This window comes from Sceloporus undulatus, chromosome 1 (assembly GCF_019175285.1).
Source record: "Sceloporus undulatus isolate JIND9_A2432 ecotype Alabama chromosome 1, SceUnd_v1.1, whole genome shotgun sequence".
NCBI lineage: Eukaryota > Metazoa > Chordata > Lepidosauria > Squamata > Phrynosomatidae > Sceloporus > Sceloporus undulatus.
The window spans coordinates 226,519,092-226,546,355 of record NC_056522.1 but is presented as its reverse complement, the minus strand read 5'-3'; the positions used below and the strand labels follow the sequence as shown (position 1 = coordinate 226,546,355).

Sequence of the window (27,264 nt, the reverse complement as noted above, 5' to 3'; positions counted from 1 at the left end):
AAGTGCTCCACAAAACTATAGTTCCCAGAATTCCATAACCCTGAGCCATGATAGTGAGGATGTCTACAGTGAGTGCAGTCCACTGCACTCATAACAGAACTAAAATTGCTATTTTTCACCCTTTGTAAATTGGACTTTAGAGCAATTGAGGAGATTCCCAGATGGACGATCTGATCTTTAACTTCTTCAGAGGAACAGAGTTCACTATGGGGTAGTATCATATAAAGAAATATATAAAACAGGAGTACTTGGTTTCCTTTCCTCTTGCATTAGTTTGGTTCAGGAGAAATGGTGCCATGGGGGGGGGGGGACCTTGCACTTTTGAGCAGGGAGTCCTGGCAAACATTAAAACTTCTGATTCTCTCATGAAGCCAAAATTCCACATCAAAGAATATTAAAATGTAGAACATATATAAATTATTTGTGTATCAAAGATCCAAATCAATTTCAAGTGAGAAAATCCTCTCTTTTGTGTTCTTGACCCTGTCCCTTAGTGTGCTGAATTGTCTTGGAGAGTACCTGTGGATATAGCTTGTACATTTGGTTACTTTATATTAAATAATACATTGCTTGCATAGACAGGTAGTTTCAATATTATAAAAGCACTGAGATTTCCTGTAAATATATATGCAAATCAGTCATGCCAAAATGCAAGGAAATATGTCTGATAAACATCTGGGGATATGAGTGTTCTCCCATTTATTTATTTATTTATTTATTTTAACAGTCAAAAATGTTGAGGAGAAAAGCAGGCAATATTTTCTGGCCATCTATTTTGCACGCTTTAAAAAAACACCACTGAGTTAAAAGAAGCAGGTTAATTACAACATAAGGTTCAACATCTTTAGATATGTAGAACATTTTCTGTTCCTTAAAACAAATATTCCCCCTGAAAATATAAAACATTTTTCTGACTTGCAAAGTTTTTGCAGTCTATCATTTAAATTACTTAAATAAAGGGAGCCTTAGTACTCCCAAAAGCTGAGAATATAACACCCTCCATGCATATTAGCTTGATCTTCTTGACAGACCAGAAAAGTGTTTGTGTATGCCAATTAAAACAAAAATGGATCCCTAGTGGCTTGTTCCTCACACAACTTCTGAAGACTGCTATCATTGTTTGCTGGGGTAACCCTGGATAGGGCTGCTATCCAAAGTAAACAAACTTTTCAAAACTTTCTTGACAGATGGGGGTTACAAATGCATTTTAATAAGAGAGTTGCCAAAGCAACATTTTTTTTTTGACAATGAGCATATATTTACTTAACATCTAGTAACATCGGGGGATACATTCTCACAAAATGTTTTAACTAGCAGCATGCTTTTTCTCTTCCCTGAAAGCTTAGTTTGAGGATGTTTTTCTTCAAAATGATACTTCAAACTCTCTTTTTATTATTATTTTTTTAAAATGTCAGCAAGGCTGTACTTTTCCATAGGAATTATTGTAGGTTTCCACCATAAGACTGTCATCTAAGATAGACACTCTGCCTGATAATGTCATGCCTTTGGTGGCTGCAAGCACTTTTGAGTATCCTGAGTAATTTAACATTTGGTATATATGATGAAAAATGATGCAGAAACTGCAATTGAAAGGGATTTACTTGACTTGGTTTATTTATGTGTGCAGAATATTACACTTGACTTCATTATAGTGCTAGACAAACATTTTTTTTAATAAAAGATTTTCTCTACCCCTACTTATTTGTTCAACATAAACATTACCAGAGATATAGTTATCAGGTCAGGGAAATTGTGTATTGCTTATAACAATACATATGTTTTTGACAGGTTTTAAAAACTGCCAAATCCCTATCTTTATGTTAGCTTAACTCAAATGTAATTCCAAACCAAATTAATTAAATGACTAAGGAGTCTAGAAAACAAATTAATGAAATGATTCTATGTCTCAAAACTTTATTTTAATTAGACCCCATTTCTGCTCATCCAGGGTGTGGACAAGTCTTGCTGCAATGAGCTTTGCATGTGTTTATTTTTAACTGGTGGTCCATGTAACGATACTATGCAAATAAAACTAATTATTGATCTCGCCTTACTAAAAAAAAAGTTAGGACTTTGTAGTCAAGAAGAATTTGATTTGGAAAAAAAACTGTCAGAGAAGGAATTTGAGTGTGAAGGTGAGGCTAAGGGAATCAACTCACTGTCTCTACAAACTTTCTAAAGACAAAATAAATGTTAAGTATGTAACATGCAGTTTCAGATCCTTACGTGTGAACAGCTCTCACCTGGAGTAGGATTAGCAGGAGCGAAAGAGGGGTTTAAATGTTCATATGGAAAAACATCAAATTAATAATTGCAAAAGAAGAACAAAATTAAAACAGTTTTGAGATAAAAGCTGTTTCTTGGGAGAACACTATAATAACAAATTAATTTCCCCCCTCTTTCCTCAGGGAAACTGAGGCATTGGGATTAAAAAAGGAAATGTTTTGGGGATTCAGTTACCACAGGTGTTCATCTGTTGAGGTCTGATCCAGTCCTCCAATGTGTTTTTAAATTTTAACACACAGAGATACAAGGAGACTTTAGAACAAAATTCCATTGCCAACGGAAACCTATCTTTAAAAAAAAAAGCAATAGGGAGAGAATCTATAAAATAACATTCAATGTGGTCACACTGACATTGACATTAAAATATAAACCAGATTGCAGGGAAGATTTAATCCCCTCAGACCATCCTGGTCCCAGTAGAGCCTGGGATCATATTTGCTTAATTTATGGTAGGGATCTTAAACAGTATAAAATGTGCTAAATGTAACATGTATTTCAATCCTAACCCTGTTTTGTACTGTCTTTACTGTGGTTGTCTTAATTATTGGTGTATTAATAATTATTCTAGAAGTATACTTTGCAAATGCTAAGTCCATAATTGTACATAATTCAGTTCTCTTCCTTTTAAAAATAGATGTTCAGTCCTTAAGGTTGAAAAAGCAAATTGAAAGGCACATAGATAATGTCTAATGGCACAAGATCTCACAAAGTAATAAAGCCTTCAAAGTATTTTCATTATGGTAATTGGGCTGGGGTAACTTTATAAACTTTGTTGCTTCCACACAGTTTGCAAAGCAGAATAAATTGCACAAAGGCCCAAATCTAATAGCTGGTCCCAACTAAAGTTGATCCATTGAAGCAATGGGATTCAAAAAGGTATTGACTCGCCATTCAGTAATTGATTCAGAAGCTCTTCTCTGTTTGACACTAGCAGTTAGACTTAGGTCAAAATGGACATATAAGCTTCAGTTTCTTAATTTATTTGCATCACATAATTTTGTACACATACTCTGTGTTGCACAAAGTACACGTTGTCTGTTAGAAGATGAGGATGACAGGAGGCAAAAAAATCTTCAGAAGACTCCTTTCAAACACTGTACAGCCACTGCAAAGGACAGAGGCTACCTAAGAAAGAACACTGTTTGCCTGTTCATCGTAGCACAAATGAGTTCCTTGGGATACCAGTTGCTGAGTAATAACAAGGAACCTTATCACACACACAATTTTAAATGTTTTGGGGACTGAAAGAGGACGCTCGTGTGCACGCGTGTCCGGCAGAAAACGGAGTTTATCGCACACGAAGATGTCCTCCAAGAGGCCCCGTTCTGTCCCCCGGTGTGCACCCGTTCCCATCCAGTCCTGACAGGCGCCAATTTTCGCTGACGGAAGGTAGTCCATCAGGCAAAAATCATGCCCATCAGGACTGGACGCGAACAGGTGCGCACCGGGGGATGGAATGGGGCCTCTTGGAGGACGTCTTCATGTGCAATAAACTCCGTTTTCTGCCGGACGCGCACACACACGAGCATCCTCTTTCAGTCCCCAAAATGTTTAAAATTGTGTGTGCGATAAGGTTCCTGGAGAGAGGACCATTTCCCTTGTGTTTTAGTGATGGGCTTTTCAGAAGCATACATTTAGCTAGTTGAGGATGTCTGATTCCTCTTGTTAGGTTCAGGACTAAGAAATGAATCACAGTCACTGCCCAAGGTAACCATGGTATGACTCCCTGTGAATTTCCTATCATTGTGATTATGCTTCTCTTCACTCCCTCTGAAATAGGGAAGGGAAAGTGAGTGAGCAAAAGCAGACTACACACTAACATATCAGTGAAACCAAACATCAGAGGAAGTGCTGAATGATTTGTTCTGGTTAATATCTTGCTTCTCTACTACCCATATTATTTCACTCTGTCCCAGCTTATTCACCCCATCAGAGTATTTAGAACAGCTTTCTCTGAAATGTCTAGTATGGAACTAAACTCCCAAATGGTCTTTAACATGTTGTTAGAAATGCAAATATATTTTTAACAATTCCTTCAGACAACTTTTAATCAGGATTTCAAAATAGGATGATTGCATGTGTGTGGGTGTGTATCATGTGGGCATCTCTCTGTCAGTCACCTAGCTACCTAATATGCTAGCAATTGTTAGAAAACCTAGAGTGTAATGTAATGCACCAGACTGAAGCATTTGGAACTCCTTTCCTCTGAATGTATAGGACAAAATGAAACAAAGTCAATTACTGACTGTAATTAAGAAGTGGATGCATTTAAACTGTAGAGAGCAGTAGCAGTCTTCTTGAAACTGTCTCGTAACTCTAAGGATTACACAGAAAGGGACTTGAACTGTATCTCAAACAGAAAATATACTGAATGAATTCACTTCTCCCTGTTCTATGATCTACTTTTGCTGATATATTCATACATCACCGATTATAGATGATTATTACAAACAGCACATTAAGACAAAGGCACTTTCAAAACGAATGTTGCTTTGGTCTTGTTAGCACTGAAGTATCTCTTTTACATATCATAAGGGTACAAATGTTTATGCAATACTGCAATACTTGTGTTTTAATAAAGCTGAAATTTACTCAATGGAAGAGTGAACTATGTTGCTTCCTTCTTAAGCCTTCAAAATAAAGTCGCTCTAATTATGTGTGTTGTTTTTACTTTGAAAATATGATTTCTTGTAATAATTTGAGTGGTGGTTTGTTTGTACTGGAAGAGATGTACTAGATTGGATTGACCATTGTGTTTAGTCTAATTCATGTCTCTGTGCACATTAATACCTCTGCAGTACTATATAAAAAACTGAAACCTGCCCAAACACAATTTGTAAACTTGAAAAGTCTTAGAGATAGGCTCCATCAGTTAATTACATTTGTACTGTTGCTGAAACAGGAACACTCACAAAACTTGTCACATCTCTGTAAAATGTGTTTCTTGTTCCAGAATATCACAGTATTGTAAAACACTATGAAAGCTAACAATATGCAGATTTCTCACGCTTATAGAATATCAGGGAATCTTTTTATTTAGGTCTCAACCACTTGCCAACATCTGAGATTTTTCATTCTTAAAAATATATGTGATCCCTTGAAATAACCAACAGGAGGTTATTTTGGAGGTTCACTTACTTGAATTGGGTGAGGTGATTATTTCCTGTAGAATTATATATATTCCTTGTGTTGTTGTTTTGCAGGTACCATTAAGTATTTGAAGATCCATGTAGGCTGATACTGTATATATTCCCAGTTAAGTGTAGTCCTAATTCCATCTTCACTGTCCAACCATGAACAGGGGGGATTTTGAAAGAATAATGGCAAACAGCAATTCTGTTTTTTAAAAGTGCAAATATTTTTAAATATAGACCCACCTCTAAAATTGTTTCCATCAACATATTAAATGTTGTAATCATGTTACCCCATGTAGCTGTTACTTATACTGTGGAAGGGTTTTTCAAGCCTTTATTCTCCATTCTGCATGACTTTATAAAAGTTAAAGAGATAGAAGCATTGAAAGGCTATTTTAATAGTATGTATGTGGAAGCTAAACACTGCTAGCCCTGGTTAGTAATTGAATGGGAGACCGCCAACAAATACCAAGTGCTGTAGGCTATAAGTCAGAGGAAACACCCCTGCGTATTCCTTGCCAAAGAAAACATTTTGAAATCCATGGGGTTGCCATAAGTTGACAGATGCACACCCACTTCCTTTTTATGAAACTAATTTACAGTAACTTTTGTAATGTTCCTTAGAGTTTTATGGGAACAATTTCTCATTTGGGAATCATTTGGGAATCCGACTCCATCAGGACTAGCCTGGAAGAAGGAAGAGCCCTCCCTCCAATCCATCTGCCTTGGTCCAAGCCTCAGAGGGAGAGAAGAACCACTGGACCTCCTTCCCTTTCCCTCCACCATTCCCTTCTCCTTTTGTTTCATGTCTTTTAGATTGTAAGCCTGAGGGCAGGGAACTGTCTGATTAAAAATAATAATTGTAAGCCACCCTGAGAGCCATTAGGGCTGAAGGGCGGGGTATAAATACCTAAATAAATAAATAAATAAATAAATAAAATACATTTCCCAAAGAAAGAGCTTTAAGGTTGGAATATGGAAGGATGTTGGTATCATAAAGCATACAACACTTTCTAGTACTCCTACTTCTGGCAAGAGCCATTATTGTAGATGTCAAAGTGGGGAAAGATCTTTCTCATCAATGTTTTAGGTCCCATAAAGGTTTTTTTTAGAGCAGTGGTTCTCAGCCTTGACCTTTCAGATGTTTTGGACTGCAGCTCCCAGGATCCTGCACCATTGCTGGCTGAAACATCTGAAAGCTGAGATACAATGCATCTGGAGGATCAAAAGTTGAGAACAACCATTAGAACCAATCTAGGAATATATAATAGTTAGAAGGATCCAACAAGAGAAATGCTGAAGTTTTCAATTCATTGTGTCAATGGCAGAGAAAGATACTTAAACCAAAACATTTAATGCAAAGTAGTTCAGTGTATAGAATGTATTAATATGTGCTTTACTCTGGTACTGTTCTGGAGGAGGGGACACTAAGTGCAAGATTAAAGAAGGAAGTGTACATGTTTTTAATAAATACTGTATTATATGACCAGGTGACTGAAGAAAATGGACAGTGCAGAACAATGCAATATTGTGTGTTTGTGTGTGTGTGTGTATTTGATATATTTTAGAAATCAAGGTTCTGAAGGGTTCACATTTATGGTATTCATCTCTGCAGATCCCCTTCTGGACCTAATGTCCAAGAATATCTCGGGATTCATCTTTTGGATAATTTGGAAGCAAAGTTTGGGGGAAATGGTATAAGCAAAACTGTTTCTGCTTTCCTTCAATTTTGTTGAACATTCTGCCTGAACCTCCAAATTTGCCCAGAAATTTCACTTATGGTTCACAATATGGTTATAGAGCAATGCAGAATAACTGAAAGTAGTAGCTGGAAAGTCATGCCAACAGGTTTGAAAATAGATCTGTCTAACATTTGTCTTTTATTTCTGACCATATTTTATTCAAAGTGTTCTTATATTTGTGTCTGAATTTTCAGTTTGTAAGAAAAACAGCAAGACTTTTGCATGTGTGTGTGTGTGAAATAATTAACTTCATTTTTTAAAAAATCTATGGAAAATGCTTTTCCAAATTGTTTTGTATGAAACTGAAAATCTGTTTCACTTAGATCTGATTTCCCCCTGTCATTTAGATCACAACAGTATCAGGAAATGAGGTCCTTCTTCAATCAGATATTGATTTTGTCATCTTAGAATGGTTCCATGCTATCAAAAATGCAATCGAGAGACTGGTATGTATTTATTTTAGCTGTTCCTTTTAATTATTTATTTTTATTTAATTTTTGCAACTGCTCTGCAGTGATGCAAGCCTCATGTGCTTCCACATCTAAGATTTTTAGAAGAAAAAAATGCACACACACACTTTTTAATATGAACTGATACACTTATCTACTTTTTAACATGCCAGAGAAACAGGGAGGCTAGATTCAGATTTGATTCTATCCAAAAACAGAATGATACAATTATTGTTGTGAAATAATGACAATGATAATTTACTATGGGTGTCGTAAAACCACACAAGAGCTTCAGAATGAATAGATTCTTACTTTTTTCTATTTATACAATCTTTGATAGGACTATTAATACATATGAACCTTTTGTGCATTTTCATTTATAAATTTGTCAGAATAATACTAGCAAATATTTTAATATCTGTTATTTCTATCTCTTTGGTCTTTTATATTTGTATTTTCTTACAGCTATTTTAATTGTCCTCCCTCCCAATTTCTGTTTATTCCTTCTTCTGTTCTCCACATAAAGTATAAATTCTACATTTCCCTTTTTTCTAATTATGCTCCAAGTCTTTATGTAGAATATATATCCTTTTTGGTTTGTGACACAATTGTTCTCTGGTTTTTTAATTAGACCTTGCTGAGACTGTTGGCATTTTAAAGTGTGATCTAGCCACTTCTTTTAAAGCACTAATGGACAATTGTATAAGATAGAAATTATAAAGCACTTTGAAAGTGAAAATGTTGTAACAGTACTACAGGATTATAATAATTACTTTTTAAAACAGTTGCTACAATCTTTCAGGACAATCTAAGCTTTGAATAACTTAAGGAGTGATCCTACATACATTTATTGGGGAGTAAGTTCTATTGAATTTAATGGGGCTTCTTTTGAGTAGATAAGTATATGATTGCACATCTATTGTTAGTATACAAGTATTAGTTTAAGATGCCGGTAGGCCTGCCAATGGGGTTGTTCAATAGGACATAAACTTTCTTGCCATTATTTTGAATTACTTCCACTTGCTGAAATGCAAGCATAGAACATTCTCCATGGTGCTTCCCTTATTCATTGCAATAGATTAAACATTGTTTTCATACCTTGGCACATAGAAATCTTGACTTTATATTTAATAATGGATGGAATCATCTATATTTAGAACAGTTACCCATGGATCAGAATGAAAGTTTGCAACATCTGTTCTTATATACATCAGTGCAATGTAGCAGTTGGAATTTGCTTCATAAGGATGTTTGAGGAAATAATGTGTGTGAGAGAGTGTGGCTGAATGGGTAACATAATAAGTTACTATGGCCTGTTACAGACTGCCAAAATAAAGCTGCTTCGGGTCTCTTTGGAGGTATGCTGTTTAAATGATGCATGCATGCTAAGAATCCGGAAGCTGCACCAAAGCTGCACTCCAGTGCTTAGGAATGGAGTGTGGCTTTGGCGCGACCTCCGGACTCTTAGGACCCATGCATCATTTAAATAGCATACCTCCAAAGTGACCCGAAGCAGCTTTATTTTGGCAATCTGTAACAGGTCTATATATCTAGACTCTAGCTCTTCAGAGGAATTATGGCATACAATGTGCTATAAAGAAAATGTTCTTGCTTTCAATTATTCTGTACCTGAATAACATGGACAGCCGTAACCCAAATCTAAGTTTGGATTCAGCATACATGTTAATCTTGAAAAACACACATAAGCAATACAATACATTAATTTACAACTTTCTCCTATGTCTTGAAAATATATCCCACTATATTCTGTTGAGCTTGCTCACAGGTAAGTGTGCATGGTGATAGTCCCAGAATCAGTGCAAATATCTGTAAACAAAATGCAACAGAAATTATTAGCTTAGAGGTAGCAAGTAAACAAAACCTTGTTACCTAAAAAACAAAACCCTAAACAAATAATTCATTGAATCCAGAAAACTACAGTGAAGCCTGAGCTCAAAAGTTCTAGTAAAATTTGATTTTAAAGTGATTAGGATTGCAGAACTGTACTGTATGTATATTAAGCAGTTTGTTCTAAATTTATTGACTTGTGAAAATTCCTTACTGATCAGTACCTCCAAATGTGTGTGCTGGATATTCCATTTTTTTTTAATTTGCAGAAACAACATGTTAAACTATAATAATTATTACAACATTATGCTAAGCATATTTTGTATTATGCTTTTCTATTTCTTTTGCCATATAGAATTTGTGTATTTTAGTTTTCTGTTGCATTTCAGTAGTTTGTGTCAAAAACTTGTTAAAACATAGTAGTTATTATCTTTTTTTTTTCCTGGTTTAAGTCAAGGAAAAACGAATTCAAGATTCCAAGATCTTCTAGTTCTGAATTGTTGAACAGTTTTGACACTGATTCCAAGGAACCAAAGCCAGAAAACAGAAGATCTTTAAGTAAGTTCCTATTAAGTATATTTAAAAATATATTAAGTCTTATGGATTGCTGTAATACAGTTTGGATTATTGAGTGATTTGGAGGACATCTAAAACTTTTGTGTAAGAACACAATGGAATACATTGGAATACCTTTTTTTTCGTAGTACATGCACATGGAACCAATGAGAGAAGCTTAAAACTGGTACTTAAAACTGATTGAGACAGCTGATATATCATTTGGACTTAAAATACAAATGACTGTGTGTGCAAGATGTCTACATATGTCATACTGGTACATGGCTTGCATTTGCTTGTGACTTCTCTCGAATAAGCAGGAAAATCAGAAACCATTGTTTATTTAAGAAAATGGCCCAAAACAGCTCATAAAATGAATTTAGACAGCTAAAAAGAATAGAAGAAAAACCATGATGAAACTAACCCAGAATCCTGTTCCCTATATTGGCCAACCATATGTCTCTGGGAAGCCCACAAGCACAACATGCGAGCAATAGGCTCCTTCTGCTATTGTGGCTCACTGTCTTAATTTCAGAGGCATTGTGGAGGAAAGACATAGGAGATAATAATTCTCATAAATGGCATGCTTATCCATCATAAATCTGTTTAATCCCCTTTAAAGATATCTACATTGGCTGCCATCACCACATCATGTAGAAATAAATAAATTCCATAGTTTTAACTGGGTGTAGAAGTAGTTTTCTGTGTCTGAAATACTGATTTTCTAACCATTCAGCTGAATTAAATGATCCAAGATTCTAGAAGTATGACCGAGGGAATAAAAATGGAACTTGTTAGGACAGTGCAACCCACATTTTACGATATTTGATGAAATAGCTGCTTTCAAGTTGTTTCCAACTTATTGAGACCCTGCTGTGAACCTGTCACAGGGTTTTTGTTTTTTGGCAAGATTTCTTCAGAGAAGGGTTGCCATTGTTTTTCTCTAAGACTGAGAGAGTGTCACCTGCCCAAGGTCACCCAGTGGGTTTCCATGGCTGAATGGGGATTTGAACTCTCATCTCCAGAGTCCTACTCCAGCATGCTAAACACTACACCACTCTAACCCTCCCTATCCTTTATTCAGTTGACTCACATTGAATCAAATAATGTTGGATTTCACATGTTATATTACCTTTACATTATAAAGTTCTAAGGGATTATAAATTGGATGGATAGCATCATAACTTGGGAGCATTGTATTGGTTTATTTGAAGTAGCTAGAAGTTTAAATCCCTGAAATGCAGCCTGAACTGAGTGTGAGAGATTTGGTCTGAGGAAGAAGGAAAACAAATACATACTCTACAACATCCCCCCCCCCCCGCCCCAAAAGATAAAATAAAGAATAATACTGGGATGTCTTCTTTATGATCCCATTTATGTCACTTTTACATAGTGTATATATCACAAGCTAGGCATGCAGAGTCTAAGCCACCTATGCTCTTTCTGCTGGTGTTACAGTGGGTCCTCCCGTGTAAGGGGAAATCCGCCTATGCTCAAGCCCCATAGGAAATAATGGGGTGCGTGTTTGGGCAGTGCGGCATGTGCGCATCACAGGTGCACACACCATTGTTATTCTCTCCACACAGCTTCTGTGTAAGGTGCACTGTATTTAGTGATATATCCAGAAGAGTCATTGGGATAAGTGGGTGATGCATCTGGAGTGATACACTGGGTGAGTGAAAGTACTGGTGCAGCTACTGGGTGAGTGAAAAAGGGTGTTGCCTCCCTTTCCCAGTTTCCCAGCAATGATACCAGACCTAAACAGGACCTCCAGAGATAGCAGCACCATTCCCCTCAGAAGTGGCAGCCACTGGAGGGGAGGTGCCTTCAAAGTCTGGTGCAGCTACTCAGACAGCAGCCATGCCAGGCCCTGAATTGGCATTCTGGAGGGTGCAGTGACACCCCCCTCAGCAGCAGTCTGGGTGGGCTGCTAGCTGGGGGGAGGGCAAGGCAGTTTGTTCCTCTGGGTAACACCTACCCCAGCAATGCCACTGGATATATCTCTGTTCTCTCTGTCTCTCTGTCTCTGTCTCTGTCTGTCTCTGTCTCTGTCTCTGTCTCTCTCTCTCTCTCTCTCTCTCGTGTGTGTGTGTGTGTGTGTATGCAAAGTCACTGATATGATTGACTCTAGGGAGAAATGTTCTGAACTGGTTTTCCAGGTACTGGCCGAGTTCTGGTCTGCTCAACTTCGGCTGGGATCATTATAGCTGACCATGTAGCATTTGATTTTAAGAAGCACTTTAATCATGGCCACCTTTAGGGGAACAAAATGGTAGCCCACAAAAGTAGGTGGGGAAGTTGGAAGGCATTGCAGTCTGAATTACACTGACATAATTACTGCAGCTGTATGTGTGTGTGTGTGTGAGAGAGAGAGAGAGAGAGAGAGACCCACACATATAAGTACAGCCAACCAGAGAAAGAATAGGCCGAGAAGGATGAGGATGGTAGAGAAAACTCCAGATATGTTTAAACATCCGAAAGTGTGACCCAGTGCCAATCTAAGGCATAAGGGCCCTTATCACATGAGGCACTTACTGCACTAGAATCATGGCCCAAACATTTCAGAAGCTCAGAGGTGGGATCACTGATTGCTCTTCTGAAGCATCCTTGAAGGCATTTTGCTGTGCTTTCGTCAACAAGTCATTCATGGAGAAGCCATATTTTGCATAACGGAAGATCTCGTTATTACAAAAATGACTGCTCCATGAACAATTTATTGATGGAAGAACAGTGACACTTCAGAAGCACGACTGGCGATCCCACCTCCGTGCTTCTCAAACATTTGGGCCATGATTCCAGTGCGATATGCCTCGTGTGATAAGGTCCACTCTTCTTGTCTTGCCAAGCACCCTCAGCCTGAAGCCTCTACCTGAATTGGCCATCTAGCTCCCACTACAGTCTAGAGCAGTGGTCCCCAAACTGTACTCTTTAAAGGATTTTGGACTTCAGCTCCCAGAATCCCAGACTATTGGCCAATATGGCTGGGAGCTGAAATCTAAAATCTCTTAAAGGACCCTGTTTGGGGACCACTGGTCTAGAATACTTTCTCCCACTTTATTATTTTTTAAAAATCAAATTCAGATTTGCCATCAGGCTGACAGGAGATCTCTCCAAATTATCCTATTATCAACAGCCCACCTGGGCTTTTGCAGAGTCAAGGCCATGGTTTCTTTGATTGAGTCTTGTCACAAGTAGCTCTTTGGAGAAGATTCATCTCAAGAAAAGTCAATGACCTCACAGTCTCTCTCTTTTCCTGCTGCCTTCCACTTTAACAAGCATTGTTGTGTTTTCCAATGAGTCACATCATATCATGATATGTACAAAGTACAACAGCCTCAGTTTAATCATTTTTACTTCTAGTGAGAGTTCAGGCCCTTTTGTTCCATTATCTATTCCTTTGTCTTTTCAAAGTCCTTGGTATTTGCACCTGCACCACATTTCAACACAATGTTTTACTTCCTGGCAGCTTTCTCCATACCTAGAAATCCAAAACAGTATGGCCTGAATGATTATGACTTTAGTATTAAATATGTTTTTACAAGTAAGGATTTTATTTCGGCTGCCTTTCCTTTCCATAGTCTCTAAAGGAGCTAGTATTGGACAGAAGGCAGCAGTGATAGCTTCTGCAGTCTTTAATAAATAAATAAATAAATGGCCATCTAGCCTCTGCTTAAAGACCTCTAAGGAAGGAGACTCCACCACTCTCCGAGGGAGTGTGTTCCACTGTCGAACAGCCCTTACTGTCAGAAAGTTCTTCCTAATGCTGAGGTGGAATCTCTTTTCCTGTAGCTTGCATCCATTGTTCTGGGTCCTGTTCTCTGGAGCAGCAGAAAATAAGCTTGCTCCCTCCTCAATATGAGATCCTTTCAAATTTGTAAACAGGGCCATCATATCACCTCTTAACCTTCTCTTCTCCAGGCTAAACATCCCCAGCTCCCTGAGTCATTCCTCATAGGGCATGGTTTCCAGACCTTTCACCATTTTAGTCTTCTTGGGCATAATACACTCATGCATACTGTGGTCCCCACACCCACTGCCATGCCCCATCCACAAGGATGCATGCACACACACAACCAGAACCTCCCAAAGACATAAATGCTGTGCCTCCCATAACCCCACCATCCCCATGTGCATGCAAGACCACACACAGACACACATACTGCCACCTCTGACCCTCTTGCTTTAAATGTGGGATGAGCAACTAATAACTTCAGTCCACAATCATAGCATTTTTAAAGCTTTACTAACATAATATTGAAACAACAATAAGAAATAAAACTTTGTTTCTTTGTTGCAGCTCAAAATCTCTTTTTCTCTCAGTTGGGAGAAAATGAAAGCAGTCCTGCATAGAGGCTTGCCTGGCTGAAAATGCCCCCGACTGCATGGCCCCCATTGCTTGGCTGAAAATGCCCCCCTGGCCCCCTAGAGTCCCACAGGAGACCAATGAAATCTGGAGGTAGAGCAACAGAAATATGAGGGAGGAGACAAGGAGAGGAGAGCAACAAATTGGGGACAAAATGGGGTAGTACATTATTCAAAAAGAACTCAGGATCACTTTGGAGCCCTTGCCATGGAGTAAGGTTGGGGGCTTGGGACTTCTTAGAAGAAATGGCTGCTGCAAGACAAATCTCTCTCTTTTTGAGGTGGTGGTGGTTGGGAAACAGCTGATGAAGCACTAGGAACCTGTAGGTTGCAAAGTGATGCAAATTGGGAAGGGGAACAATGAGGAGAACACACAGCAGGGGAAAATTTATTTTTTATCTTGGAGGGAAATGTTACAATAGATTGTGATAAAAGCTCTGCCTAGCTATATTGTGTAAAATTCTTGTCCTAGCCATACTCTTTTGCACTCCTTGGATGTTCTGGAGTTCTCATCGTTTCAAATAAAGGTTCATTCAATAAGGTCTGCAGGGCTGTACAGACTGCCCCTTAAGGGGCTTCCTGCAGCTGCCCCTTTTAGGGCCAGATCGGGGGCCCAGCAACTGTATGCTGCAGCCCCAATCTCATCTTTCCATGGCTTCTTGCTGTGCCACAGAAAGGGCGCCGTAGTCGCCAGCGCTGCAGTTTTTAGCAATCCTTTGGTACTGCATTATCTAAACACAGTGCAAGAGGAGCACTGTGATGGCATCTGGGGGGTGCAGTCAGGCCATGCATTGTATGAAAGCCACACTCTGATTCCACCTCCAGGCTGCCCTTAATGGCCAGTCTGTACAGCCCCTTAATTACAAGGCTTCATGGTTTCAACCTCATAGTTTCAACTAAATGTTCTATTTTACTGGGAATTTTTAAGATAAAAATTTCTAGTCCTCATGATTCAGAACAAAAAAGTTTTATTTTACTGGGATGCAATAAGAGTTCAGACTCGAGCACTCATGGTTTCAAATAAAGGTTTAATCAGAGTTAAGTTCCTAATCCTCATGGTTTGGAATGAAGGCTTGATTTTACTGGGATTTAATGAGCTTCAAGTTTACAGTCCTCATGGTTTGGACTACATGTTCTGTTCCAGTAGAAATTTAAAAGATTCAGGTTGCTAATCTCATACTGGGGTTTGGTTCAAGGACCCCCGTGGATACCAAAATGTGTGAATGCTTAAGTCCTGTCAAATACAACAGCATAGTGTAATGGTGTCCCTCATACAAATTAGTAAAATCTAATTTTGCTTTTTGGAATTTATATATTTTAAAAAATGATTGTCAAGTTGTGGATGGTTGAATCCATGGATAAAGAATCCCTGGATATGGAGGCTGGCTGTACTAAGGATTCTGTGTGCAGGGGAAAGGGAGGAGGTGGGGGGGGTTGACACCATATGTTATTGCACTGGGTCACGCCAAGCCTAGTGATGCCATTGGCATCAAAGTGCTTTAATTGTGCAGTTGGAACACACCATTCTTAAGAGGCTTAAGAATTATCTACTAGAAAGCTCTGATGATATGGAAAATATACTACAGAATTCTAAGTTTCTTATTCAACAACAAATTTCATAGGACAGAAGCATGGTAGTTAAAGTGGTATCAAACTGCTACAGTTGAGCACTCCACATTTCTTATGTTCTTAAGGGTAAGCAGTTAGTATTAAATCTATTTACATTTATTATGTACACAGTAACAACTTGATCTGCTGCACAATTTAAAACCAAAACTGTTGAATTTTAACATGACTTTGGCCCATGTCAGCTCTCATCTGTAATAAAATCCCAGCTGATCCCTATGAAGAGCATGCAGGTTCAGTGGAAACTCCATTTGGGAGCAGATAGTTTCAAGAAGCAAATCACTATTTGGCATGAATCAAATACTGTATCCCTTCTAGCCTAGCATTTTTTTTACAGCAGTGTCAAACTAGATGCCACTGACAACATATTTTTGGAGTCCTCCAGCTTTCAAATCTACATGTGGAATATGTAGTTCATTCTACCTGAGATGTCAGCTAATTTAGATATAACTAAATAAATCGACAGTACACAGAACTTCCAAATAGAGACAATATATAGGAAAGTAATTTTGCATGTCTTCATTGATGTAGTAAGCACAGGTTTTGCTAGCTTGCTTATATTAGGATATGAACCCGAGTCCTTTTCAGCTTGTTAAAACTTCCTTTATCATGCTTTGTTCAACTCTATTTATAAATGGCTCATGGTGAAGAGATACAATCCCAGGGCCTCTACCTCTTTGCCATTTTTTTGGCAGAATGCCCTTAAGCTGTCTCACCATTTGTTGTTGTCTTTTATACTTCTTGGCATCATAATTCTAACATCTCTTCAATAATGATTTAGAAGACAGATCAAGTTCCCACCAATGATATAAAGTTAGCACACAACCTAGCACTTGAACTTCAGAAAGTTATGAGGAGTCCCTGTCGTGCTTAAACTTTGTTTTTGAAGTAGATACAATCCAATGTGAAAAGTGCACAGATAGATGCTTTGTGTACTTTTGAATGGTGTAGATTGACTTGCTTCAAAAATATGTATTTGGAATTTTCTTTTGGCCCCTTGAGACTCAGTAATTATGTGGAATTAGAAAAATGTTAGCATTTGCTTACTTATTAGTAGTCAAAGCACAAACTGTATTGTCAGTTTTCTGCCTTTGGCTTTCTATGCCCTTAATGTTCACACCAGTATCGTCGCCAGAATTATCAGCAGCCAGAGCCAAAATTGCTTTAAAAAGGCATGAGAACTGGTAATGACATGTTGTTAGCAGTTAACAGGTGGTCGTTCCATTGTCCAGTTTGACTGCAGAGCACAAAGACGGTATGTGCAGTATTTGCAATGAGGGCATTTCCAAAGGTGTTTTTAAAATTGAAATATTCTCCTCTTTGGCTACTATCTGAAAACTAAAGATGCTCCCTCTCCCCCCCCCCCCAATAAACAAACCAAGTCACTGAAATGCTAAAGACGATTCTGATTTTAGGGAAGAAAAGTAAAACATAACACAGACTTATTAAAACTTCATTTTGGATTCTTTTTTAAACAAATTTAAATATAGTGGCACTGGTACCACAAACACTGACTTTCAGTGCTGAATGTCAAACACTGTAACCTATTTCAAGATAGCACACAATGCAGCTGTCTTCAAACTACAAATGTATTGAAAGTTCATCATCTTCTGTCGATTTATTCACATTGTTTCTGATCATTAATCCTTACATTGCATTAATTTACAGTGTAAAGGGCAAATTCTTGAAGTTGCTGGATCCTGGTCACTGTCCGCAAGAGTCCTTACAGTTTGGACCAGGTTATATTATTGCATGCAATTGTATGTTTCTCACAGTTTGTCTCTCTAACTGCAACAACCTTGGAGGCTGGCACTGGGACTGGAACTGAAGCCAGAAGGAAAAAGAGTTATTTAATCTTATTGTTCCATGCTGTTTGCTTAGGGAAGGGGGGAAGCTGACCCACCCAAGTGTGTGTTCTCCATAACTTTTCTACCACAGTTGAAAAACAGCTAAGGAGGAGGACAACTTTTAGAAGACAAATCTGCAGAATTTAAAAAAAACTAACATCAACTTCTTTGTCCATTCACACTCCTTTTCAGATATTTAAAGAAAATATTAATTGAAATGCACATATGTGGTTAGTGAATAGTTTACCCCTGATATCCTTTACCTGGAATGCTGACTTGTAGCCAGACTGTAGAGGGTTATTCCGGTGGTGAAAATTATCTGGCTTGAATCTGCATTGAATCTTTGTTGTCCAGATGCATTTCTAATGCATCTGATTAAGTTGGGGGGGGGGGCTCCCCCCAAAAAACCACTTTCCCTGAAATAATTGATATCGATTCCCCCCTGAGTTTTTTTTTAAAGATTTGAGATAATTTGCATTGTCGCAGGAAAAAAAATCAAAACAATATCTGAATGAACCCTGGGTTAATTGCAGCCTATAGAGGAATGGACTTTCCATGAACCGTAAAACTAGAAAAATGAAAGGATGTATGGTAAAGAATGTTGGGATGCAGTGGCTCAAGTCAGGTTAAGACACTGACTCTGAAGATTATCAGACCAGCACTTACGGTGGGGTAAGCACTGGTAAATTGCCTCTAGAACATTGAGGAAGCATACATGTGTGAAAGCCTGGTGCGCTTCCTCAACGTCAGGGTATTATCGGCCTCCCTTCAGCATCACTGAATCATTTGGGGAGAGGGAAAGTTTCTGTTCAGAGGAAATTCCCTCTCCCTGAATGCTAGACTTTCACACACATGTGCTTCCTAAATGTTTCAGCAATGATTTATCAGTGCTTAAGCACTGGTCTGATAATCTTCTCTGTAGATTGGAAGATCAGCAGGCTGGCAGTTCGAGGTCCAAGTGCTGCATGATGGGGTGAGCTCCCATCACTAGTCCCAGCTTCTGCCAGCCTAGCAGTTTGAAAGCATGAAAATGCAAGTAGATAAGTAGGTACCACTCTGGTGGGAAGGTAAACAGCGTTCTGTGCAATCATGCTGACCACATGATCACTTGACAGCCTTGTCATTGGGGAATACCTTTACCTTTCTTCTAAACCTCTATGTCTAAATGTGGCTTTTGACTGACTGTTGTCAAACCTATATGTTTACTCCATGTCGTTACACATGACAATGATCACTTAGTGTATGAACACACAACTGTTGTGTGACTTAAGCTTCATCTGCACTACAGAAGTAGTACAGACTCTAACTGCCTTGGCTCAATGCTATGGAATCCTGGGATTTGTATTTTGTTATGGTGCCACAGCTCTCTGATAGAGAAGGTTCAGAAAACTACAAATCCCAGGATTCACTCTGCCAGAGAAGGCTCACAAAACTACAGATCTCAGGTTTCCATAATATTGATCCATGACATTTAAAATTGTGCCAAATTGCATTATTTTGTAGTGCAGATGCAACCTTAGTTGTATTTGGTCTTTCTCAGATGATATCACAGATGCTGTTAAAAATGCATGATTACAACTAGCTTTTTGTTTTGTTTCATGTTAAGTGCCTTTGGAAGGTAACTTGATTTCAAGGTGTCTCCTCAACCCCACCAAAAAACACTTACCCACCCCTTTTAATGGTGCCATTTGCCTTGGAAGGGAAAGTAATATTGCTCCAAATGCCCATATTCTTTTCAGGGTAAACAGCAGCTTTGAGGAACTGAGAGGGTTAATTCCCACATGCTTACATACCCCAGTTCCAACACTGATCCCCCTCCTCTATAGGTTTTTTTTAAAATCCAAAGATAGTTGCACATGTTTGGCCATTATGTCTGTGAAAAGGAGGTCAGCTTACCAAACAATCATTATTTTACTGTAACTTCAATTATGCCATATTTTCCCTTCATACCTCTTATGTTATTATTATTATTTCTTTAAGAGCAAAATCAGTTTACTAGTATTTAGTGGTATTAAGCAGCCATTACACTTTCAACAAAATAGATTGTGGTTCCTTCTCAAAAGCATGCAAACTGTACAATGATAATTTATCAGTTGTTGGGCCTTTTTAGAGAATCTAATTTGGCAAAGATCCTGCAGCAAAATGATAGTAGAAAGTTACATCTGAGAAGGAAGACACTGGTTGCCAGAATTGACTTTTAATTTTACACTGCAGTGTAAATGTGGTTCTTTGAAGAAGTGTGATGGATCTAAATGGGATGTGTGTGTGTTAAGTAAGTGTAAAAGAGAGAGGGAGACAAAACAGAGACACACGGCGAGATATAATAGATTTCTGTTGTGTCAGGATCCACCAAAGCTCAAGCCTCTGGGTTTACGAGAAGAAAAAGAGGCCCTCTGTTATGTGGGGGACAGGCAGCAGGGAGTGCTGTAGCTCCAGTTAGAAATGGTCCCATTTATAATCAGAATAATTTCAGTACAAAGTGGATGGTCTCCTAATTACTCTGACTGCATTGAACCAATTCCCAATTGAGACAGGAGATTCACCCAACTGTTTGGGGTTTTTTTTAGAAATGATTCCGACTGACTTCAGTGGAATTTAATTTTAAGTTTTGGACTGCCTCTTCTTTTGAAAGCAAAACACTTTTTATGAGGTTCTGTTACATTTCCAAACATGCCATGGACAGATGGATCAGCATGGAAAGAACAATAGCAAAACAATCAAAAGCAAATTGTTGTTCTTCTTGTAGTTTTACAGTCTACAGGTGTTGCTGAATGGAGTTTTGGACCATCAGTGATTCAGATTTTGTTCAAGAATCTAGGCATCAGTGAGGTATCATAGGATAAAGTGCATATTCTAACTAGTGTCATGGTCTGTAATTGGGTTTTTGTTGTTGCTATTAGTTTTAGGATCCTTTTCTCAGCTGTGGTTGGTTAAAAAAAGAAAGCCTATATCCAGACTCAGCCTGAATCCAGAGAAGACGGAAGTACTCGTGATAGGTTCCCCCGGTCCGGGGTTGGCGGTGGTTCCACCAGTTCTGAACGGAATCACGCTTTCCGTGAAGGACTCTGTACGCAGCCTGGGGGTGCTCCTGGACTCGTCGCTCCACCTTACATCTCAGGTGGATGCGACGGTCAGGAGCACCTGTTATCAGCTCCGGCTGATACGCCAGCTGCGTCCCTACCTCGACCAGGGAGACCTTGAAACGGTTGTACACGCCCTGGTAACCTCTCGTTTGGATTTCTGCAACGCGCTCTACATGGGGCAACCCTTGTACCATACCCGGAAGCTGCAACTTGTGCAGAATATGGCAGCCCGTCTGGTTACTGGCACTGCCAGGGCCAGTCATATAACACCAGTCCTTAAAGACTTACATTGGCTGCCTATTCGCTTCCGGGCGCAATACAAGGTGTTGGTTATTACCTATAAAGCCCTAAATGGCTTGGGCCCAGGATATCTGGAGGACCGCCTCTCTCCGTACAATCCGCCCCGCACACTCAGATCAACAGGGCAGCTCTTGTTAACCGTTCCAGAGGCGAAATATAGTTCTACCACCAGGAGGGCTTTCTCCATCTCAGCCCCCAACCTCTGGAACGCGCTGCCCTTCGAGCTCCGCTCAGCCACCTCCCTAGCCCAATTTAGGAAGGGGCTAAAGACCCACTTATTTGAACAAGCTTACCCCTGACCAGCTACTCTCCCCCCCCTCCCCTTGTCAGCACTGTCTTGCCGGCATGGACATTTTATTATTTTTATTAATCTGTTTTTAATATTTTGTATGACCTGTTGCTATATTGTTCAGAATTGTTGTTCACCGCCCTGGTTTTTAGAAGGGCGGTATATAAATAAAGTTTTATTATTATTATTATTATTATTATTATTATTATTATTCTCTGTATTGAGAGCAGGGTAGAGTGATCCCACATTCCTAAACATGGCACAATTCCCCCCTCTCCAAATGTAAACAAATGGCTTCCCAGTAGGCAGAGTGCCCTTTGGCTACTGTATTCATCTGAGTGCCATTCTTGTAAAAATGCAGTCACCGGCTTGGTAATGAAGTGCATTCCAAAAGCACTATATTTCCAACCTGTTCTCCATCATTTCCTTATGGCCCCATGTCCACCTAGTTCATCCTGCCTCTTGTTAATATTTTAAGTGTTCCTTGAAAGTTCCTGGAATTCTATTTGTATTCCAAATGTGGCAAGAATGAACACAAAGGATGGCAACTGTTTCCCTATGCTCTAAAATAATAATATGTAACCACAAGTGTAAATAGTAGTTCTTAAAATGTGTGACTGGAAGGGAAACAGTTGAAGAACAGAAAACTCACCGAAATCACTTATATTCTTCAAGCACTAACATTTTGTTATGCTAACTGATATGTCATCTCCTTGAAGCTTTCAAAATTGGCTTAGACAAAGCAGCAGCTCACCCTCCCAAATTTTATTATTTCCCTGAGATATGAATGTTATCTTCTCCCTTACTCATTTGCATTTGAGAGATATGAATTTAATTGACAAATTGCTAATTTTTGTTAATGATTGTGTAACAGTTCATGCATTACTTGCATTACTATTTCTATTCTGTTTTTGGTTCTAAAATTTCAGCTCACTGGGATAAAGAAATATAGTGATTATTTCTGGGCTTCTGTGCAGTTTTGTACAGCTCTAGAACTGTATACAATTACATAATTTTTTTCCTATACAGATAGATATACAATTACTTATACAAATATTTGCCTTCTTTTGTACTTTTGTACTTGTGTTTTCTTTCTTTACCATGAATAAGAAGCTGGTTTTGCTAATAAGCACTTATGCCAGGGAATCTTCCCTTCAGCTTAGCTCTCGGGCAAAAAAATGAAAAGGAGAGTGTTTTGACTTTACTTCTGTTTAACCCAGAATACAGGAAACTTAACAAAATGGTGAGATATTTTCTAAAAGCACAGGAGGTAGCATAGCAATCACGAGGCATTGCATATAGGATATGTATATATATGTATACGTATATGTATTTAAATTGTATGCATTATTAACTATTCTCCTTTTTTTAAAAAAAATTGTATTATTTAATGCATATATTATATCTCCAAAATATTTCTCAGGCCTAGTAAATATCCAGATTTTGAAGGGGGATTCTGGTCTTGTCTTGGGAAGTGTTAAATAGCTATTTTTGTCAAAACTGTCTAATTCAATGTAATTGTTTCAATCCTTAGTTTAATCAATGACTTTAGTAAACAAGTGTTCTATGGTTGTCTGCAATTGCTGTTTCTTCCGCAATCATTGTTACTAGAGTAGCAAAAAGCATTGAAACAAGTTTGCCATTGTAGGTCACACTATGTATACCATGAAAAATTCTTCATCATGAACATTTCTTGTATAACATGGAGCTGGGCTATTCTACAGAAGATATCATGGCACAAAAGTAACCATTTCTGACAATCATCACAGGAGATGATTGGATCTACAAACTATGGCCTGATTCAGACCAGCGCTTTGCACCGGCCTGGCCACGTACTAGGGTTGCCCGGTGGTGGAGCGTCTGCACGCCCCACAACCTTAGTACATGGCGGTGCTGAAATCATGGCAGCCTCCCATCTACACAGGGGCCGCCATGATTACGTCATGCATGCACCACATCCAAACAGCGCTGCATGCATGACATAATCATGGCAGCCTGGCTGCAGCGTGAGAAGGAGCTTCGAAACGGAGCTCCTTCTGGGTGCATGCCTCGTTCCCACAGTCACAAATGGCTGTGGGAATGATGCCAGGGAGAAAGAGCCCCTTTTCTGTTCAAAATATGGCAAGAATGAACACAAAGGATGGCCCCTTTCTCCCATGACTGCGGTTTCCTGGAAGTCCAGGGGCATGAAGCCCCAAGGACACCCCTTTTCCGTACCATGGAGAAGTGGCATTTTGCCACTTCTCCATGGTCTGGAAAAACTCCAGATTGGGGCTGCATGGCTGCCAGTGAGGCTGCCCTGCCCCCAACCCAGAGCTAAAAGGGGCAGGTGTAGGCTGCCCCAAAGGGATGGTATGTCCCGTGCCTATATTAGATATCCCTTTGTCTATTCCAGGTGTAGAGGTACATGAAGCTTCTTAATGTACAGGTGGCCTTCCATATCCATGGATTCTGTATCCACAGATTCAGTCATCCACACCTTGTAAATATTCCTATCTATCTATCTATCTATCTATCTGAATATATATATATACCTTGATTCTGCCATTTTATATAATGTGCACTGTTTTACTATGCTGTTGTATTTAATGGGACTTTAGCATCCACAGATTTTGGTATCCACCAGGGGTCTTGGAACCAAACCCCAGTGAATACCAAGGGCCCACTCTACATAAATATCTTTAGACAAAGCTCATTATCTGGAATTTTGCGTGAATAAAAAATGACAGGATCATTGCACTTCATTGACTGCATAAGGACAGGATGAGTGCAGTGTCATGGGACATCATGTGATAATCATCGTGCAATAAGAACTCGAGCGTCCCTATTCTCTCCCAACCTTTTCCCCCCTCTGATAATCTCCTCACTCTATGGTATGTATAGAATTTTCCCCATGAATGTATACCATGTATTTCCAGTGAATAAAAAGTGTCGGGACCATTGCACTTCATTGATGGGATAATGATGGGATGAGTGCAACGTTGTGGGACATCATGTAATAATCTGCACATAATTGAATGATAAGGATGGAAGTGTCCAGATTCTCTCCCATCCTTTTCCCCTGTCTGATAATCTCCTGAGATGTGACAGTGCCACATATGTGGATTAGAAAGTGTATGTATATCTTCCATTTCCTGACTTTCTTGATGATTTTTTGCACATGTATCGGTACATGTCTGTTAAAGCTAGGCAAACATGAGATATGTGTTGAACCAAAAGGGAGGTGATGAGGAAAGGATTGTAGCCTTGGTTTGGTTTTTTAAAAAATATAATAAAATAAAAAATAAACTACAACTGTTTGAGATGGATAATGCTTCAAGATCTTTTTCTGGTTCAAATTCTTTTGTTCTGTTTTTGTACACAGAAGAAAAAAACAGCTACCACTCGCTTACCTTTAATCATCACATTATTATTTAATTATCATTAGTACATATGTATAATTGTTTATACTACAGCAAAATGAGGGTAATTTTACACTGCCTACTATGTTTAAGACTGAGTGAAGTGATAACTGAAGCAAACTAGAGTAAATTAAAGAATATCAATCAGAAACCTTCACCATAGATTGCTATCTGGTTTCTTCTTCCCTGTGCTGTAACCACCTCTCATCTTTGACTTTGAAGCCCAACGGTTTAAACTGGGTTCTTGTTTCAGTTGCTTAATCCCCTTTCATAAATCGTGTTCAAGTGCTGGAATAATTTGCACATCATTTAAGAATATTTACTTTGAAACATTCACCTCAAGCCTTTTTTGTATATCCTTTCTCTCTAAAGATTTGTAGTATTTGTTTTGTTCTCTGAGGTATAAAAGACCTGGGTAAACTTTATTCCTGTTGTTTCAAGATTAGTGAAATAAAATGCATATTTATTCAACTGGGAGCGAAAGAAGCTTTAGTAAAGACGATCATACATATAACCCAAGGGAATGATATAATACAAACTGCCTGCCTTAAAATCTCTTTAGACTTGTTCAAAACTGTATTGAATGACTTAAGTTCAAAAAAAATAAAGGACCCACAAATGCATTCTCTATAAACATTTTTATCTTTGTTGTGAAGGAGAGAACTGTATATTTTGGTTAATAAAAATGAACTCAATATTGGTGAAATGTGTATAGCAAACTATATAAAGGGATGTTGCAAACAGTCTTTGGGTCCACTGAACTGAAATATTAATCAGTTGCTAGAGATGCTTTTGTACAATGTCGCAGGCTTAAATGTCTATTAAAATTATTTAGTTACAGCTGTACTCTTGCAAAGGGACATTTGGAAACAGTTTTTATGCTTTCAACAAACCACCTTTATGTTTTCTGAACTTAAGTTCTGTGCCATCTTCTGTTGTTTGGTGTGGAAAACCATATCAGCATGAAAAAGTACGAACAGCTATTCTTTTACATCTTTAAGAACTAAAGCTTATGCACACACATGAATAATAATTGTATTAATTTACAATATAGTTTAATATTAGAAAAACCTGACATTAATCACATGTGCATACTTCCACTCTGATCCATTGTGTCCCCCTTTGTGGAAATCTGTCTTCTAATGACCTTTGAGCAATTGCCTATATTTTTATTTAAGTTACTCTACCAAGTCCTGCAACCCAATTTGGACTGGTGTGGGTCAGGTTCAAGTCCCTGCTCACCCATGGCACTCATTGAGGGACCTTGAACCAATCACGTCCCTTTGGGATGAACAAATATTTCTCTAAATGCCACCTGCATTGTATTTCTGCCTTTATTTTGTATCATGTGGTGAAGTCTTTATTTTGTATTGTGTGTTTTTTCCACCCGCCTGTTAGCAATATGTATGTATCTCAGTATGTTCGTTATCTAATGCGTTTTAAACAATTTTCAGAGGACATATTTTTCATGAGAAACAGCATTGTGTAGTGGTTTGAGCATTGGAATCCCAGATTGACTATGTAAGCCCATTGTGTGATTCTAGGTAAGTTACAGTCTCTCAGCCTTAGAAGATGGCAGTGGCAAACCCTCTCTGAAAAAACTTGCCATGTAAACCTCATGATAAGTTTGCCTGAGAGTCACCATAAGTCAGAAACAACTTGAAGGCACACAGTAAGAACAACAAAATATTTTTCAAAATACACATTTTACCATGTAAAAGTGCAGGCAGATAAATTAGTAGCACTTTGGTGAGAAGGTAACAGCATTTTGTGCAGTCATGCTTGCCACATGACCATGGAATCATCTTTGACAATCTTGTCTCTTCAGCTTAGCAACAGAGATAAGCATCACCCCCTACAGTTGAACATGACTAGACAATCTTGTCAATGAAAAACCTTTACCTTTTTATCCTTTATCTTTGGATATATAAAGGGGTTTCTGCAATGTTTGGTTTGATTTTTGAGTACCATCTTTTACCAGTCAAATTGAAAGTCAGCTATATGTATCTTTTCGATACACTGCCTGATCAGTCAAGGTCAGAGTTCACATTATTCTTATGGTAATTTAATTCTGCAGATCCCACTTGGTCAACTTCACTTTTATTATTTTAAGGCAGTGCATCTTAAAACCATGTAGCCTATTGGCATTAATCTTCCATTTCCATTCTGAACAAAGAGGCAACATGATTCTTACAACCTTCATAAAAATAAACAAGACTTTTAAATGGAATGTATAGAATTCTATTATTTGATTTGTTTCTTCAACACTATTCAGCCATGTTAGAGTAACATGGTTGAACTGGAAGCCTGTGTCATATATTTTTAGCAATCTTACATATGTG

The 27,264-nt window shown here is 38.5% G+C and overlaps 1 protein-coding gene across 3 annotated transcripts in view; it reads left to right on the top strand.

The window, feature by feature from the left end:
• ARHGAP15 (Rho GTPase activating protein 15) overlaps positions 1 to 27,264 on the top strand; it is a 558,688-nt gene that overhangs the window by 271,187 nt on the left and 260,237 nt on the right. For all 3 annotated transcript variants that reach the window (XM_042466422.1, XM_042466424.1, XM_042466423.1), the window contains 2 exons: positions 7,510 to 7,608; positions 9,912 to 10,017. In XM_042466422.1, the coding sequence (XP_042322356.1) occupies positions 7,510 to 7,608; positions 9,912 to 10,017 (205 nt within the window). The remainder of the gene's footprint in view (positions 1 to 7,509; positions 7,609 to 9,911; positions 10,018 to 27,264) is intronic.